Below are 13,027 nucleotides of genomic sequence, written 5' to 3'. Positions count from 1 at the left end.
AGTAGCTACAAATTTGCAGTTAGGATCTGAATCTGACTTTTTTTACATCAAGTTTACCATATTAAAAGTATTATTCCAGGGACATGTAATATGCTCAGACTGCAGAAACTACTCTCCACCCCTGTTGTTTCTGTTGGGACAGGGAGGGGGAATTGTGACATGAATAATAGGAGGGTTTAATTTTTGATTTACAGTAGAGTGTTATATTTTAAAAAATTTTAAATGCAAGTTATAAAAAAAAAGCCAACCAGCAGCTGAAATATCATAACCCCATCTTTTCCTGGCCAGCTTTTATTATGACAGTTTCTTAGCTTCAATGCAAGGTTATCAACATAAAACATGTACACAATGCTTTATTTACCAAAACGTTTTCGGCAATCTTGCCTCTATCAGGGTGGTACTTGAGGCTTTTTCCGTTTTTCCTCTATACAAAACTCAGTACATCACTATACAAAACGTTGCATTCATCTTTTCTCATTGTCCTTAGGTTATACAAAAACTGTAAGTGACGAACATAACCATAAATACAGTGTGTAACATTACAATTAACTTTTCACATTATTCCCAAGCAAATACCCTTAACCAATCAATGGGTAATAATAAAGTTGAAAAGTTGATTGTAAAGTTATACGAGTTATATGAGTTGTGTGACAAGCTTTTAATATGAAAGATTTGCCCAGGAAGTGGCAGATGTCACTGACTCAAGCTTATCAGCAATCACAGGAAAAAAGCAAAGTAGATTGGTAACACTTTATTATAAACATCATTATTGATAAATGGCACATTGAAAGTTATTTAAACTTTAATAAAAAGTTATATTACTGTTAATAAAGAATCATTGTATATGTATACATGAAGCATTTATTAACCATTAAAAAGGTAAAATAATCAGTTGCAACTTTATATTAGAAATCCAAATAATGTTAATTGATGGTTTACAAACTATTAACTTCAGTTTTAATATCTATCCATTTATAATTCTTTCATCATTTACAAGTGATGGTTATTATTTTTTAAGTTTTACCGAAACAATAAGTGAACAGTATTGGTGTTAAACAGAAAAACTCACAGCAGCAAAGTGGTTTAGAGGGAATTAATACTGTTGAAATGAACATTATAGTGAACCTGTAGTTCAGGTAATAGGTTTTATTTGTTCATGTTGGTGTTTTTTTAAGTTCAAATAATTTTGGTGATATTGAAACTAGCACTTAAACTGTGTTGTTGTGCTAATAAGTGTGTGTGTGTGTGTGCGTGTGTGTGTGTGTGTGTGTGTGTGTGTGTGTGTGTGTGTGTGTGTGCGCGCGCGAAGGGGAAGGTGGAGGCGGAGCTGCAGCTGGTGGCGTTAGAGCAGGCGGAGGCCAACCCTGTGGGGCGCGCCCGCAAGGAGCCAGAGCCTTTGGACAAACCAAAGTACGCATACACACACACACACACCTATGCACACACTTAATAGCACAAAAAGAGGGATTTGCAGTGATGGAAGAAGAAGAACTCAGATTTTTTAATAATACTACAGTGCAAATACAAGTAAAAGACTGGCATATAACTTTCTCTCTGAAGTAACAGTACAAAAGCATTAGCATCAAAATATACCTAACGTACCAAAAGCAAAAGTACTAATTTTAGTTCAGTAGACGTATAAAGTAGCAGAAAGTGGAAATACTCAAAACTGTACTCAAGTACTGTACTTGAATAAATGTACTTAGTTACTTTTCACCCCTGCATATTGGTACCGTCGACTCCTGTCTCATAACTGTCTTTAATGATGTCTCTGTTGAGCAGTTTCAATTCCAAATTACGATCAAAGTTAGCTTTCTCTATTTTGGACTCCCCGACTCTCTTTTCCCTCAAATGTCAGCGCTGTCAAGAAGGATTGCTATTGGTCAACAGGCAAATTCTTTTTCACCAAAGTTGACATCTACCGTATCTGGAAAGATTTGCAAAGATTTACAATGCAAATGCATTTCTAAGGAATGTCAATGTCCCCTTTTTAAATGCTGGTGTGGTCCGACCTTTGGACCCTTTAGACTCAGTCCAGGTGTAAACAGCTGTTTACTGTCCCCTGTCCTCCCTGTAGTCGTCCCACCACCAGCTTCACCTGGTTCGTCAACCCGTTAAAGTCCTTCATCTTCATCATCTGGAAGAAGTTCAAGAAGTACATCATCGCTCTGGTCATCCTCGCCATCCTCACGCTCTTCCTCGGCCTCATCGTCTACACGCTGCCGGGGCAAATCTCCTCCCTCATCATCAAAGGATAAAGAATCCTGCTGGGAGTCTTCATTCTTTCCTCCTGGATGTCACAGACTGTCTCAGGTTTCTGATCCGGAACGACTGACTGAAGTCATATTTACTACTTAGACAGATCAATAAAACAAACGATTTAATATGTTTACACCCATTCCTCTACTTTAACCAGAATCCTCATTTATATATCAACACATCCTGGGTCATGGGAGCAATAATCAGAGATTTTGTTTTACTGCCAGATTTATCGGTCACCAGAGGAAATTACTGGACACCTATTACTGCATATTTAAGTCCCATATTTATATTATTATGTAAATTATAGATTGTTTGGCTCTGAAACTGTCAGATGTGTAGACGAGCACAGATCTGACAACACCACCAACTCTGTTGTATAAAAGTCTAATTTTGTTGATTAAATATAGCTGTGGTTGCACATTTTCTATTTTGAAGGTAGATTAAATAAATAACTACAAATTATATTTACATTTTTCATATTTGTGTTTAATTTTGCACTGACTCTGAAGTTGATATTTTCATTTCTACTAGTTTGTTCAATATGAATGTTAGCTGTTCTTTCTAAGTAAATAAAGGTATAAATACTAATATCAGTCAGTAACAGGCAATACAAAAACATTAGTGAATAAAGGTGCTTAATTTCAGAGTTTTCAAGATTTAATAGTTTGTTTTCCAAAAATGCTCCTCCTGAGATACATATAATTTGAACTTAAGCTAATGGCGTGCTAGCATTCCGTGGTTCATTACAGACACAAACATCTTCATTATTTAGCTGTTCTAAAAATGTAAAGTTTATCCTCAGTGGGTGGCGCTAGAAGAAAAGTCATGGAGTCATTAAAGTGTCGAGGGATCATCCTCTTAAGACCAGGAATGTGATCAGCAACGAATATGGACAGCTGTTGTGTAGATAATGAAATATCTATCTGTAAACTGAAGTTTACTAATTATGTTCTGTTGAGATTATCAAATACAAATATGAGAAAACACAGTTTGAATTTCGAAGGGGTGGGCAGTAAAATAAAAGTCAGGACGTCGGACTTTGTCCTCGTCTACAGGCAGATCAACAGGAAGTTCGAAATGGTTTGTTTACAGATGCTTGCTCTGATTTTTTTCCTCTGAGACTAGAAGGGAAGTGATGTCAGAAGATCCGTATGAGGTTCACTTTGTGTCACAAATGTTTCAGCTTTTTTTTTTGCTTGCCTTCATTTATTGGACAGATTGAGAAGTGGTAGAGAGAGGGGGGAATGACATGCAGCAAAGGGACCGGAACTGAACCGAACCGAACCCTGGGCCGCTGTGACCAGGACCGGCACCCCACTATTGAATTGATAACCAAGAAACTTTGTCCAGACATCCGTGGATACACAAGAGGATGAACCATACTGACTTTGGTGATCCTCTGAACTTTGCGCTAGTACCACCATGAAGTTCACATTTGTGGTTTTGTGTGAAATGTCTCAACAACTGTTGATGAATGGGTTTCAGTCATCTGTCTTACTCAGGATGAATTGGGATAAATTAACCCTTAACTTTTAGTCCATCTTTCACCAGGTGAAACTTTAGATCCGTCCAGTACTTTTGACTTCTGTCCAAAAACCTGAAAAACTAAAAACATTCTCAGCAACCTCTGTTCTACATTGTGTTCATACCTTATTGGCAAATGTCAGCAGGCTAAGATAAGATATTATACCTGCTTACCATCATAAGCATGTTAGCATTATCATTGTAAGCATGCTGACTTTAGCCTAGCACCACTGTGCCTAAGGACAGCCTTAGAGCTGCTAGCATGTAAACTCTTATTCTTTTCTTTCATAAAAAACAAACAAACCATAATTAGAAATTTTGTTTTTGAAGGTGGTTTAGATTTTTTTTTTTTAGAAACCTGTTTTTACACACTTTAAGCAGGTTTGAGATGAATGAAACAGACACTGATGTAATGTGGTTTAGGTCTACTTCTTTGCTCTGTTAGCAGTGCGCGCTCCCGAGGCAGAGAGACCGACACCCGCCGCCCCGCACCGTGCACGCGCCTCTCCATGCGGGTTTGAATAAAGACGGAAAAAGCAGGGGGAAATCAGCTGATGATGAAAAAAAGACATGTTCCTAGAGCGGACAACAGAGACCGATTTGATTGCCTTATCTGAGCCCGGTCCCGGTGTCCGGGGGGTCCGGTTCTGCGCTCAGCTCCTCCGCTCTTTGTCAGGTTCACACACGGAGAGACCCGGCCGGTTTTGTGGGGTTTTTCTCTGAATGAAGCGGCTCTAACGAATGGAGGTGGTTTTAACACGCTAATGACCCGGGACTGTTTTAATTTGTCAGGTTTTTTGCGGAATTTGCGCCGTTCGGATTCATTTCCTGCTGGATCGGATCACCTTTTGTTTGAAGCAAGAAGCGGCTGATGCTGCGGTGTGCGATGAAGTCACACTGACGGAGGAAGCAGGTCTTTAATTGGGATACGGCTTTAATCAGCTTGTTAATGCGGATTCATCTTCATGGGACTGTGGGAGTGTGAAGTGGAACCAGTAGGCTACTGATGGGATTGTTTGCCTTTTGCACAGTGGAGTTTTAAATTAATATTTCCATTACTGATCATATAGCCTAATAGGGCTTCGCCTTTTTCCCTTTTTCTTTGTGTGGAATTAATCTGTCAGTCCCGGACCTCAGTTAGACTGATCTGGTCCCGGGTTAAGCAGCACCATGCCGGAGTGCGTCTCGGTTCCCGAGTTCTTGCAAGAGGTTCAGGAGGACTGGAGCTCCCCCACCACCTCCTCCTTCACCTCCAAGATGATCAGCTGCAGGAACACCATCTACCTGCTGGAGGAGGTCAGTACTGACACAGGGAGTGGTGGTAGCCACCCCCAGGGTTCCTTGAGGGTTTTTCCAGGGGGTAAAAAGGGCAATACTTTTATCCACTAAAATTTTCCCTTAAAACCCATCTATCATAACACAATGGCAATATGTGGTCATGGGTTCCATACACTTAATTTAATACAATGTAATCAAAAATCAAAAAAATCTTTAGATGGGTGACCCTGGGGTGAAATCTTATCAAATGGGGGTCTGGTCAATTTGTTAATTAAGGGGTCCCAAACCATTTCACGTGAAAGATCATGAGTAAAAAAATGGAGAACAGTTAGCCTAGTAGACCAGTTGTGTTTGTTTCTCCTCTCCAATCAGGGCCGGACTCCTCGGGGGCCTGGCCCCGGAGCCAAAATTCTCAGAGAAGGGGAGCTTAATTTTTAAAACGTACACTATAGGATCAGTTTTATTATATTAGTCTCTAAATGCCTGACCTATCTCCACAGCACTGTGGAGTAAGGTCTGGCTACACCACACTTTCCACAATAGGATTAAATGTTTGCATTTCTTTAAACCAATCACAATCTTAGTTTGCTAACTTCTGCATGCAGAGACGGTGCCTCTGCCAAATAGTACTGATTTGATGGAACATTTGTACCCTGCAAAAGAAAATGCAACATAAAAAATTAAATGAAGTCAACTCTTCACTCAATACAGTAACATAAACTATTTAAATAAGCTGCATACATGGTTAAACATCATCAGCTCTTACCAGTGTATCGCCGTTTGAACTTCGTCCAGAGCAAATGCCACCAATCCCAGTTAGATAATTAAATGCCATAAACATATTCTTATTAAATCTTTATAATCATGTTGATGTCTTCAGATGTCTTGTTTTGTCCGACCAACAGTCAAACAAATAATGGGTTATCAAAATAGTTGGAAATCTACATTTCCATCCACGTGTTGATCAATCTTCTGCTGTGTGATGTCTGCTTCTGTGTGTTTGAGTGGGGGGGCCCTTAAGACCAGAGGGCAGCAACCCCCCCACCCCCAACACACACACACACACACACACACACACACACACACACACACACTTACTCTGTTGGTCAGTGGAGTCGTTGACCTGAGGACTTCAAATCCTCGACTGACCTGAAAAACAGAGACTCAAACTGCCTGCTCCCCCCCCCCCCCCCCCCCCTCACAGAGTCAGCATATGTTACCACGACAACAGATGAATCCTCATTAGTATTCATTATATGGTTAATTAATGGTTATGAGGAGGAACCAGTGAGCATTGATGAGGATATGACTTCATCTGCAACCTGTGCACTGATGCTACTACATTCATGGAAGGCTAGAAAGTTGGAAATTACATTTTCTTTCTAAGAAAACGTTTTATGTATAAAACATTGCGTTTGTGTTGCATGTTGATACAGTAAACTACACTGAGTGGATCCATAATGTGTGGTCTGTGGTTCCAGTTCCCTAATGAGGATTTTACAGGCGTTACCAGACCAGATGAGATATACAATCCCTCCAGTGGGTTCTATGAGTTGGAGTTTTCCAGGAAAGACCTCCAAAGCAAGGCACCTAGAGGCGTCTTGATCAGATGCCCAAACCAACTCAACTGACTCCATTTAATGCATTTAATGTCAGCATACAGTATTTTTCATCTACTTATTGAGAAACAGTGGATAGATAAAATACCCAGAGAGTAATGTCTGTTTTTGGTTAATTCAGTGAATTAAGTGTTTAAAAAATAATCTAAAAATGTTATGACATTGATAAAAAAAAAACACATGAAAATTAAATATATCTGAATAAATCAGCCCTGTTCAAATATCTTTAACAATGCCAGGGTATTTTCACTGAAATATTGACACATCCCAGTAGGAAAAGCACATATGTAAATAATAAAATTAATAATTGGTTTCAGGATCCTGGTACTGTGCATGCTGGCTCACTGGGAACACTTACATTGAAACTTTATTAATAATAGTTATTATTAACACCTGAGTTTTTCCTATTATGACACGTCAAATTGTCTGCTGTGAAAAGGCCTGTGTGGTTGTCAGAAATAATGAAGACAAAGATCTCGGTGTAAAGTGACACACACAGCAATGTTGCTGTCTGTTGTCAAAGAACAAAGCTCATCCTCTGTCTCTCTCTCCGTGTATGTGTGTGTGTGTGTGTGTGTGTTCATTCAGCAGGACAGACACACATTTGTGGTTAAAACATCCCTGAGGTTTAAATGCATGAACTGTTAAATATGTTTGTGTGTGTCCAGGTTTTGGACAGTGACCGATTGGTGTTGCAGAAAATGAAGAAAGCTGCTAAAGCCAAATACACATCAGGACAAGGTACACTACACACACACACACCACACACATACACACATATGTGAATTCCTGTACTAACACTTCTCTCTGTCAGACCACGTGTCTCACCTGGAGCAGTACATTAATTCGATGGAGAAGCTGTCGGTCAACTGTCACTCAAACGGAGAGACAGAGGTCGGCTCTGCCTTCTGTCGACTGGCCGACTTTTCTAAAGAGCTCCTCTCTCCCATGAAGAACCTGGTAAGCCTTCAGTGACAGCAGTGGGACATCACAGTATAACAATTAGCTGCAATTTTAAGCCTGGTTACAGGTATAATTCGAGAGCTACTGTGGTACAAAGACATGTCTACTTGATTGCTAACTCAAAAACTTTGTCCCTCTCCAATGAGACTGTGTGATCCAACAAACAAATATACAATGTCCTCTGTCCAAAATGCAAGCATAAAATTAGTAAAAAGAAATGGATTATAATACACAAAACTCTAAAAGGCATCCAACTCACTAGATGTATTGGGAAAATGCTAACCTTGGCTTAATTTGCTGCTCAATCTTTATGGTCCTCAGTACAAACTGTTTCCTGTTGTCTTCGATTGCTTGATTTACCACCATAAAAAAGGGGCTAATTGTGTTTGCAGTCAAATCTTACATAGAATTATTTTATTCAAAATCAATTAGTTTTAACTAGTTTATTGCAAACTCCAATGAGACACCCTTTAATTGAATACCTGTGATTCATTCTTGACTGATCCATTCCAAAGTCCACTGGAAAACTAACTAGTTAAAGGTCCCATGACATGGTGCTCATTGGATGCTTTAATATAGGCCTTAGTGGTCCCCTAATACGTATCGGAAGGCTCTTATTATATAGACCTTAGTGGTCCCCTATCTGTATCTGAAGTTCTTTTATTAGACCTAGTGGGCCCTATACTGTTCTGAAGTCTCTTTATATAGACCTTAGTGGTCCCTAATTTGTCTGAAGTATCTTTATAGACCTCAGTGGTCCCCTAATACTGATTCTGAAGTATCTTCTATATAGACCTTAGTGGTCCCCTAATATGTATCTGATATTTCTATATAGACCTTAGTGGTCCCTAATCTGTATCGAAGTCTCTTTTATATAGACCTTAGTGGTCCCCAATAGTATCGAAGTCTCTTTATATAGACCTTGTGTCCCTAATCTGTATCTGAAGTCTCTTTTATTAGACCTAGTGGTCCCTAATACTGTATCTGAGTCCTTTTATATAGACCTTAGTGGTCCCTAATACTGTATCTGAAGTATCTTCTATATAGACCTTAGTGGGTCCCCTAATACTGTATCTGAAGTCTCTTTTACATAGGCCTTAGTGGTCCCCTAATAGTATCTGAAGTCTCTTTTATATAGACCTTAGGTCCCCTAATACTGTATCTGAAGTCTCTTTTATATAGACCTTAGTGGTCCCTAATACTGTATCTGAAGTCTCTTTTATTAGACCTTAGTGGTCCCCTAATACTGTATCTGAAGTCTCTTTTATAGACCTTAGTGGTCCCTAATACTGTATCTGAAGTCTCTTTTATATAGACCTTAGTGGTCCCTAACTGTATCTGAAGTCTCTTTTATATAGACCTTAGTGGTCCCCTATACTGTATCTGAAGTTCTTTTATATAGACCTTAGTGGTCCCTAATACTGTACTGAAAGTCTCTTTAATAGGCCTTAGTGGTCCCTAATACTGTATCTGAAGTTCTTTTATATAGACCTATGGTCCCTAATACTGTATCTGAAGTCTCTTTTACATAGCCTTAGTGGTCCCTAATACTGTATCTGAAGTCTCTTTTATATAGACCTTAGTGGTCCCTAATACTGTATTGAAGTTCTTTATAGACCTAGTGGTCCCTAATACTGTATCGAAGTCTTTTTATATAGACCTTAGTGGTCCCTAATACTGTATCTGAAGTCTCTTTTATATAGAACTTAGTGGTCCCTATTACGTATCTGAAGTCTCTTTTATATAGACCTTAGTGGTCCCTAATACTGTATCTGGAGTCTCTTTATATAGACCTTAGTGGTCCCTAATACTGTATCTGAAGTTCTTTATATAGGCTAGTGGTCCCAAACTGTATTGAAGTTTTTTTATTAGACCTTAGTGGTCCCTAATAATGTATCTGAAGTCTCTTTTATATAGACTTAGTGGTCCCTACTACTGTATCTGAAGTCTCTTTATATAGACCTTAGTGGTCCCTAATCTGTATCTGAAGTCTCTTTAATAGACCTTAGTGGGCCCTAATAATGTATCTGAAGTCTCTTATATAGACCTTAGTGGTCCCCTAATACTGTATCTGAAGTCTCTTTCCCAAAATTGAGTCTTGGTGCAGAATTACAGCCACTAGAGCCAGAACGCATATTAATGTTAAAATACCTCATAAAGTGAAATGTTTATGCCACGGGACCTTTACAAACAATATTCCCTTAATTGCTACATTCCAAACTCTTTTGGAAAAACCTCTGATTAAATACACACCTACTATGTCTTAACAAATGCCTTTTAATTAAAAACACAATATAATTTAACTGGTCAATTTCAAACTCCATTGTACAAAAATACACTTAAAAGTAGTTGGCTCTAAACTTTTCCAAACTTAGACTGGAAAAAACATTTGGTCAAAAAGCAAACTGAGCCTTAACTAGTCCACTCCAACCTCTATTGAGCAACAGGAACCTATGACTAGTTTTACTTGGTCTATTCAACACTCCATTAGGAAACACAGGATGTGGTTGTTTGTCTCCATAGTCCCCATTGCCATTGTTAATGAATAATATGTTGGTTGTTATCCCTTATTATACTTTTTATTTTAGCCGACAATGGAATTTACTTTATTATTTTTTTCATATTTGTGTGCAGCTAAAGAGCATGCTCCACAACATCAACTTTTTCCTGGACTCTCTGGTTAAAGGAGACCTGAGGGAGGTGAAGGGGGTGAGGACTTTATCTTTACTTACTTTCATATCCACTGGATGATACGTATAAACTCCGACAGACCTCATGTCAGACTGCATGAAATAATACATCTTTCACCAAAGTTTAGTCATTTACAAGAGTTATTATTGTCATCATATTTGATCTCCATAGCTTCAGGATGGCGCTGTCTCATCGTTACAGAGAATCTAAACCACTGTTTCCTCCTCTGTCTCTCTTTGCAGGATCTGAAGAAGCCTTTTGACAGAGCATGGAGGGACTATGAGAGCAGATTGTGAGTGACAACCACACGGCATTATCTCACACACACTGAGTGTGTTTCCATGCACACCGGAATCTTTGTTATTATTTGTTTTGTTGTTATCTGTTCAGGTTTTTGTGCATGTAAATATCATCATTATAGTTTCAGATACCTGGAAACGTTCTTGTCTAGATTTTGACAAACCTGAATATGTCTGCTGGAGAACTTCGAGTAAGTGCTCGAGTAGTCGTAGTTAAAACAAGAACATGTGATGGTAGAAGATGTAAAGATGACCATGGTGAAATAAATGTATAAAACTTATTTCAAAAGAAACATGTAATTAGTGAATTCAAATAAAGCTGTGGGTGTGCGTCTGCGTGTGAGTCAGCAGGTAAATTAGGGTCTTGCACACGCACACACACACACACACACACACAACACACACACACAACACACACACACAACACACACACACACACACACACACAAACAACATTCAGCAAATTCACGTGTGTGTGTATGTGTGTGTGTGTGTGTGTGTGTGTGTGTGTGTGTGTGTGTGTTGTGTCTTACGAGAGATGAGGTTGAAGCATTTCTTGTCAGGTGAGCAGGTTGGTAAGAGGTTTATTAGGCTAAGAGAGAGAGAATATTATAACAATAAGGTTCCTATTTTTAATGTTAAAGGTCTGAGGTTACCATTTCTAATCTTTTTCTCTCACACACGTGCAGTAAACAGGTGGAGAAAGAGAAGAGGGAGTTAGCTCGTCAGTATGGGATGGTGAGGACCGAGGTCAGCGGAGGAGAAATTGCAGAGGAGTTGGAGAAAGAGAGACGCTCCTTCCAACTGAGCATGTGTGAGGTCAGTGACTCTACCTCCATTTCTTTTACCCTGCCTCCTCCTTTTCATTCACCTTCACCTCCTCGCCATCTGCTTCTTTCTTCATCTTTTTCTTCTTTCTCCTTCTTCTTTCTCTTTCTTCTGCTCCTGTTGATCCCCCTCGCACTTCTTAACTTCTTCCCCACCCTGCTGCTCCTTAACTACCATCAAATCCATCACTTACAAAATATGCAGCCCTCTCTCTGTCCAATAAATACACTCCTCTCTCTCTTTGTCTCAGTATCTGATTAAGGTCAACGAGATAAAGACCAAGAGAGGAGTTGACTTCTGCAAAACCTCATCAAACACTACCACAGCCCAATAAGTAAGAACACACACACACACACAAACACACAACACACACACACACACAACACACACACACACACACACACACACACCACATGAGGACGCTGCCTATGAAGCCCTGAGTGATTCCATCCATCATTCTTATCCAATATCGGGTCGCGGGGGGAGCAACTCCAGCAGGGGCCCCCAAACTTCCCTTTCTCGAGCCACATTAACCAGCTCCGACTGGGGGATCCCGAGGCGTTCCCAGGCCAGGTTGGAGATATAATCCCTCCACCTAGTCCTGGGTCTTACCCGAGGCCTCCTCCCAGCTGGACGTGCCTGAGCTTCTCACTCTATTTAAGAGAGATGCCAGCCCCCCTAGGAAACCCATTTTGGCCGCTCGTACCCTGGATCTTGTTCTTTCGGTCATGACCCAGCCTTCATGACCATAGTTGAGGGTAGGAACCAAAACTGACAGCTCTTTTTTCGTCATAACGGTGCGATAAATGAAATGTAATACCACACCCGCTGCGCCAATTCTCCGACCAATCTCACGCTCCATTGTCCCCTCACTCGTGAACAAGACCCCAAGGTATTTAAAATCCTTCACTTGGGGTAAGGACTCCTCCACACCCAGAGCTTTCAGCTTAAGGTTAGGTTAGCTTAGGTACTTAGGGACACAAACATCTCCACCACTATAAAGTGACGGTTCCCTGATTGATTGATATAAGTGTGTACAGTACAGTACAGTAAATACAACCATGCCAGTTTGCCAGTTACTGCATGTGTGTGTGTGTATCTAGTTTCCTGCAGGAGTGTGTTTCCACCACTCAGAGGTTGAAGCAGTACATGGAGGAGCTGAATGGAGTCCTGAACACGGTACAAGTACACTTTATGATTGTCTATAATAACCACTCGTCCAGTAGTGAGCATAAAGACTGTAACTGGCAGTTGCAAATCGGGCTACAATGTAATCCTATATAAGGCATTGTCAGTATTTTTGCCACTGAGGCTTGGAGTCTGTTCTGGGAAGTTGTTGAAGTATTGTTCTGAAACCTCCCGAGGTGACTTGTCCAAAGACCATGGTGTTGAACCGTGGGATGTGTGCACCTGATGTGAGTCGAGTGCAGATGTGATTCGCGCATGCTCAGATTTAAACAGTTTACAGCATAAGATTAGATTAGATTAGATTCAACTTTATTGTCATTACACAGATACAGGTACAAGGCAACGAAATGCAGTTTAGGTCTAACCAGAAGTGCA

At 40.0% G+C, this 13,027-nt stretch overlaps 2 protein-coding genes across 2 annotated transcripts in view; both read left to right on the top strand.

Moving 5' to 3' along the window:
* fer1l4 (fer-1 like family member 4) overlaps nucleotides 1–2,730 on the top strand; it is a 54,656-nt gene extending 51,926 nt beyond the window's left edge. Inside the window, 2 exon segments of the mRNA XM_032513694.1 lie at nucleotides 1,310–1,410; nucleotides 2,078–2,730. Coding sequence (XP_032369585.1) covers nucleotides 1,310–1,410; nucleotides 2,078–2,258 — 282 coding nt within the window. The 3' untranslated portion in view covers nucleotides 2,259–2,730.
* A 1,539-nt stretch (nucleotides 2,731–4,269) lies between these two features.
* unm_sa1614 (un-named sa1614) overlaps nucleotides 4,270–13,027 on the top strand; it is a 26,151-nt gene continuing 17,393 nt past the window's right edge. Inside the window, 10 exon segments of the mRNA XM_032514798.1 lie at nucleotides 4,270–5,082; nucleotides 7,352–7,424; nucleotides 7,498–7,643; nucleotides 10,281–10,355; nucleotides 10,580–10,629; nucleotides 11,326–11,455; nucleotides 11,715–11,757; nucleotides 11,760–11,789; nucleotides 11,792–11,798; nucleotides 12,568–12,643. Coding sequence (XP_032370689.1) covers nucleotides 4,957–5,082; nucleotides 7,352–7,424; nucleotides 7,498–7,643; nucleotides 10,281–10,355; nucleotides 10,580–10,629; nucleotides 11,326–11,455; nucleotides 11,715–11,757; nucleotides 11,760–11,789; nucleotides 11,792–11,798; nucleotides 12,568–12,643 — 756 coding nt within the window. The 5' untranslated portion in view covers nucleotides 4,270–4,956.

Source organism: Etheostoma spectabile, chromosome 4 (genome assembly GCF_008692095.1).
Source record: "Etheostoma spectabile isolate EspeVRDwgs_2016 chromosome 4, UIUC_Espe_1.0, whole genome shotgun sequence".
Lineage (NCBI taxonomy): Eukaryota > Metazoa > Chordata > Actinopteri > Perciformes > Percidae > Etheostoma > Etheostoma spectabile.
The sequence above is the reverse complement of the archived record's forward strand: the minus strand, read 5'-3'. Positions and strand labels throughout refer to the sequence as shown.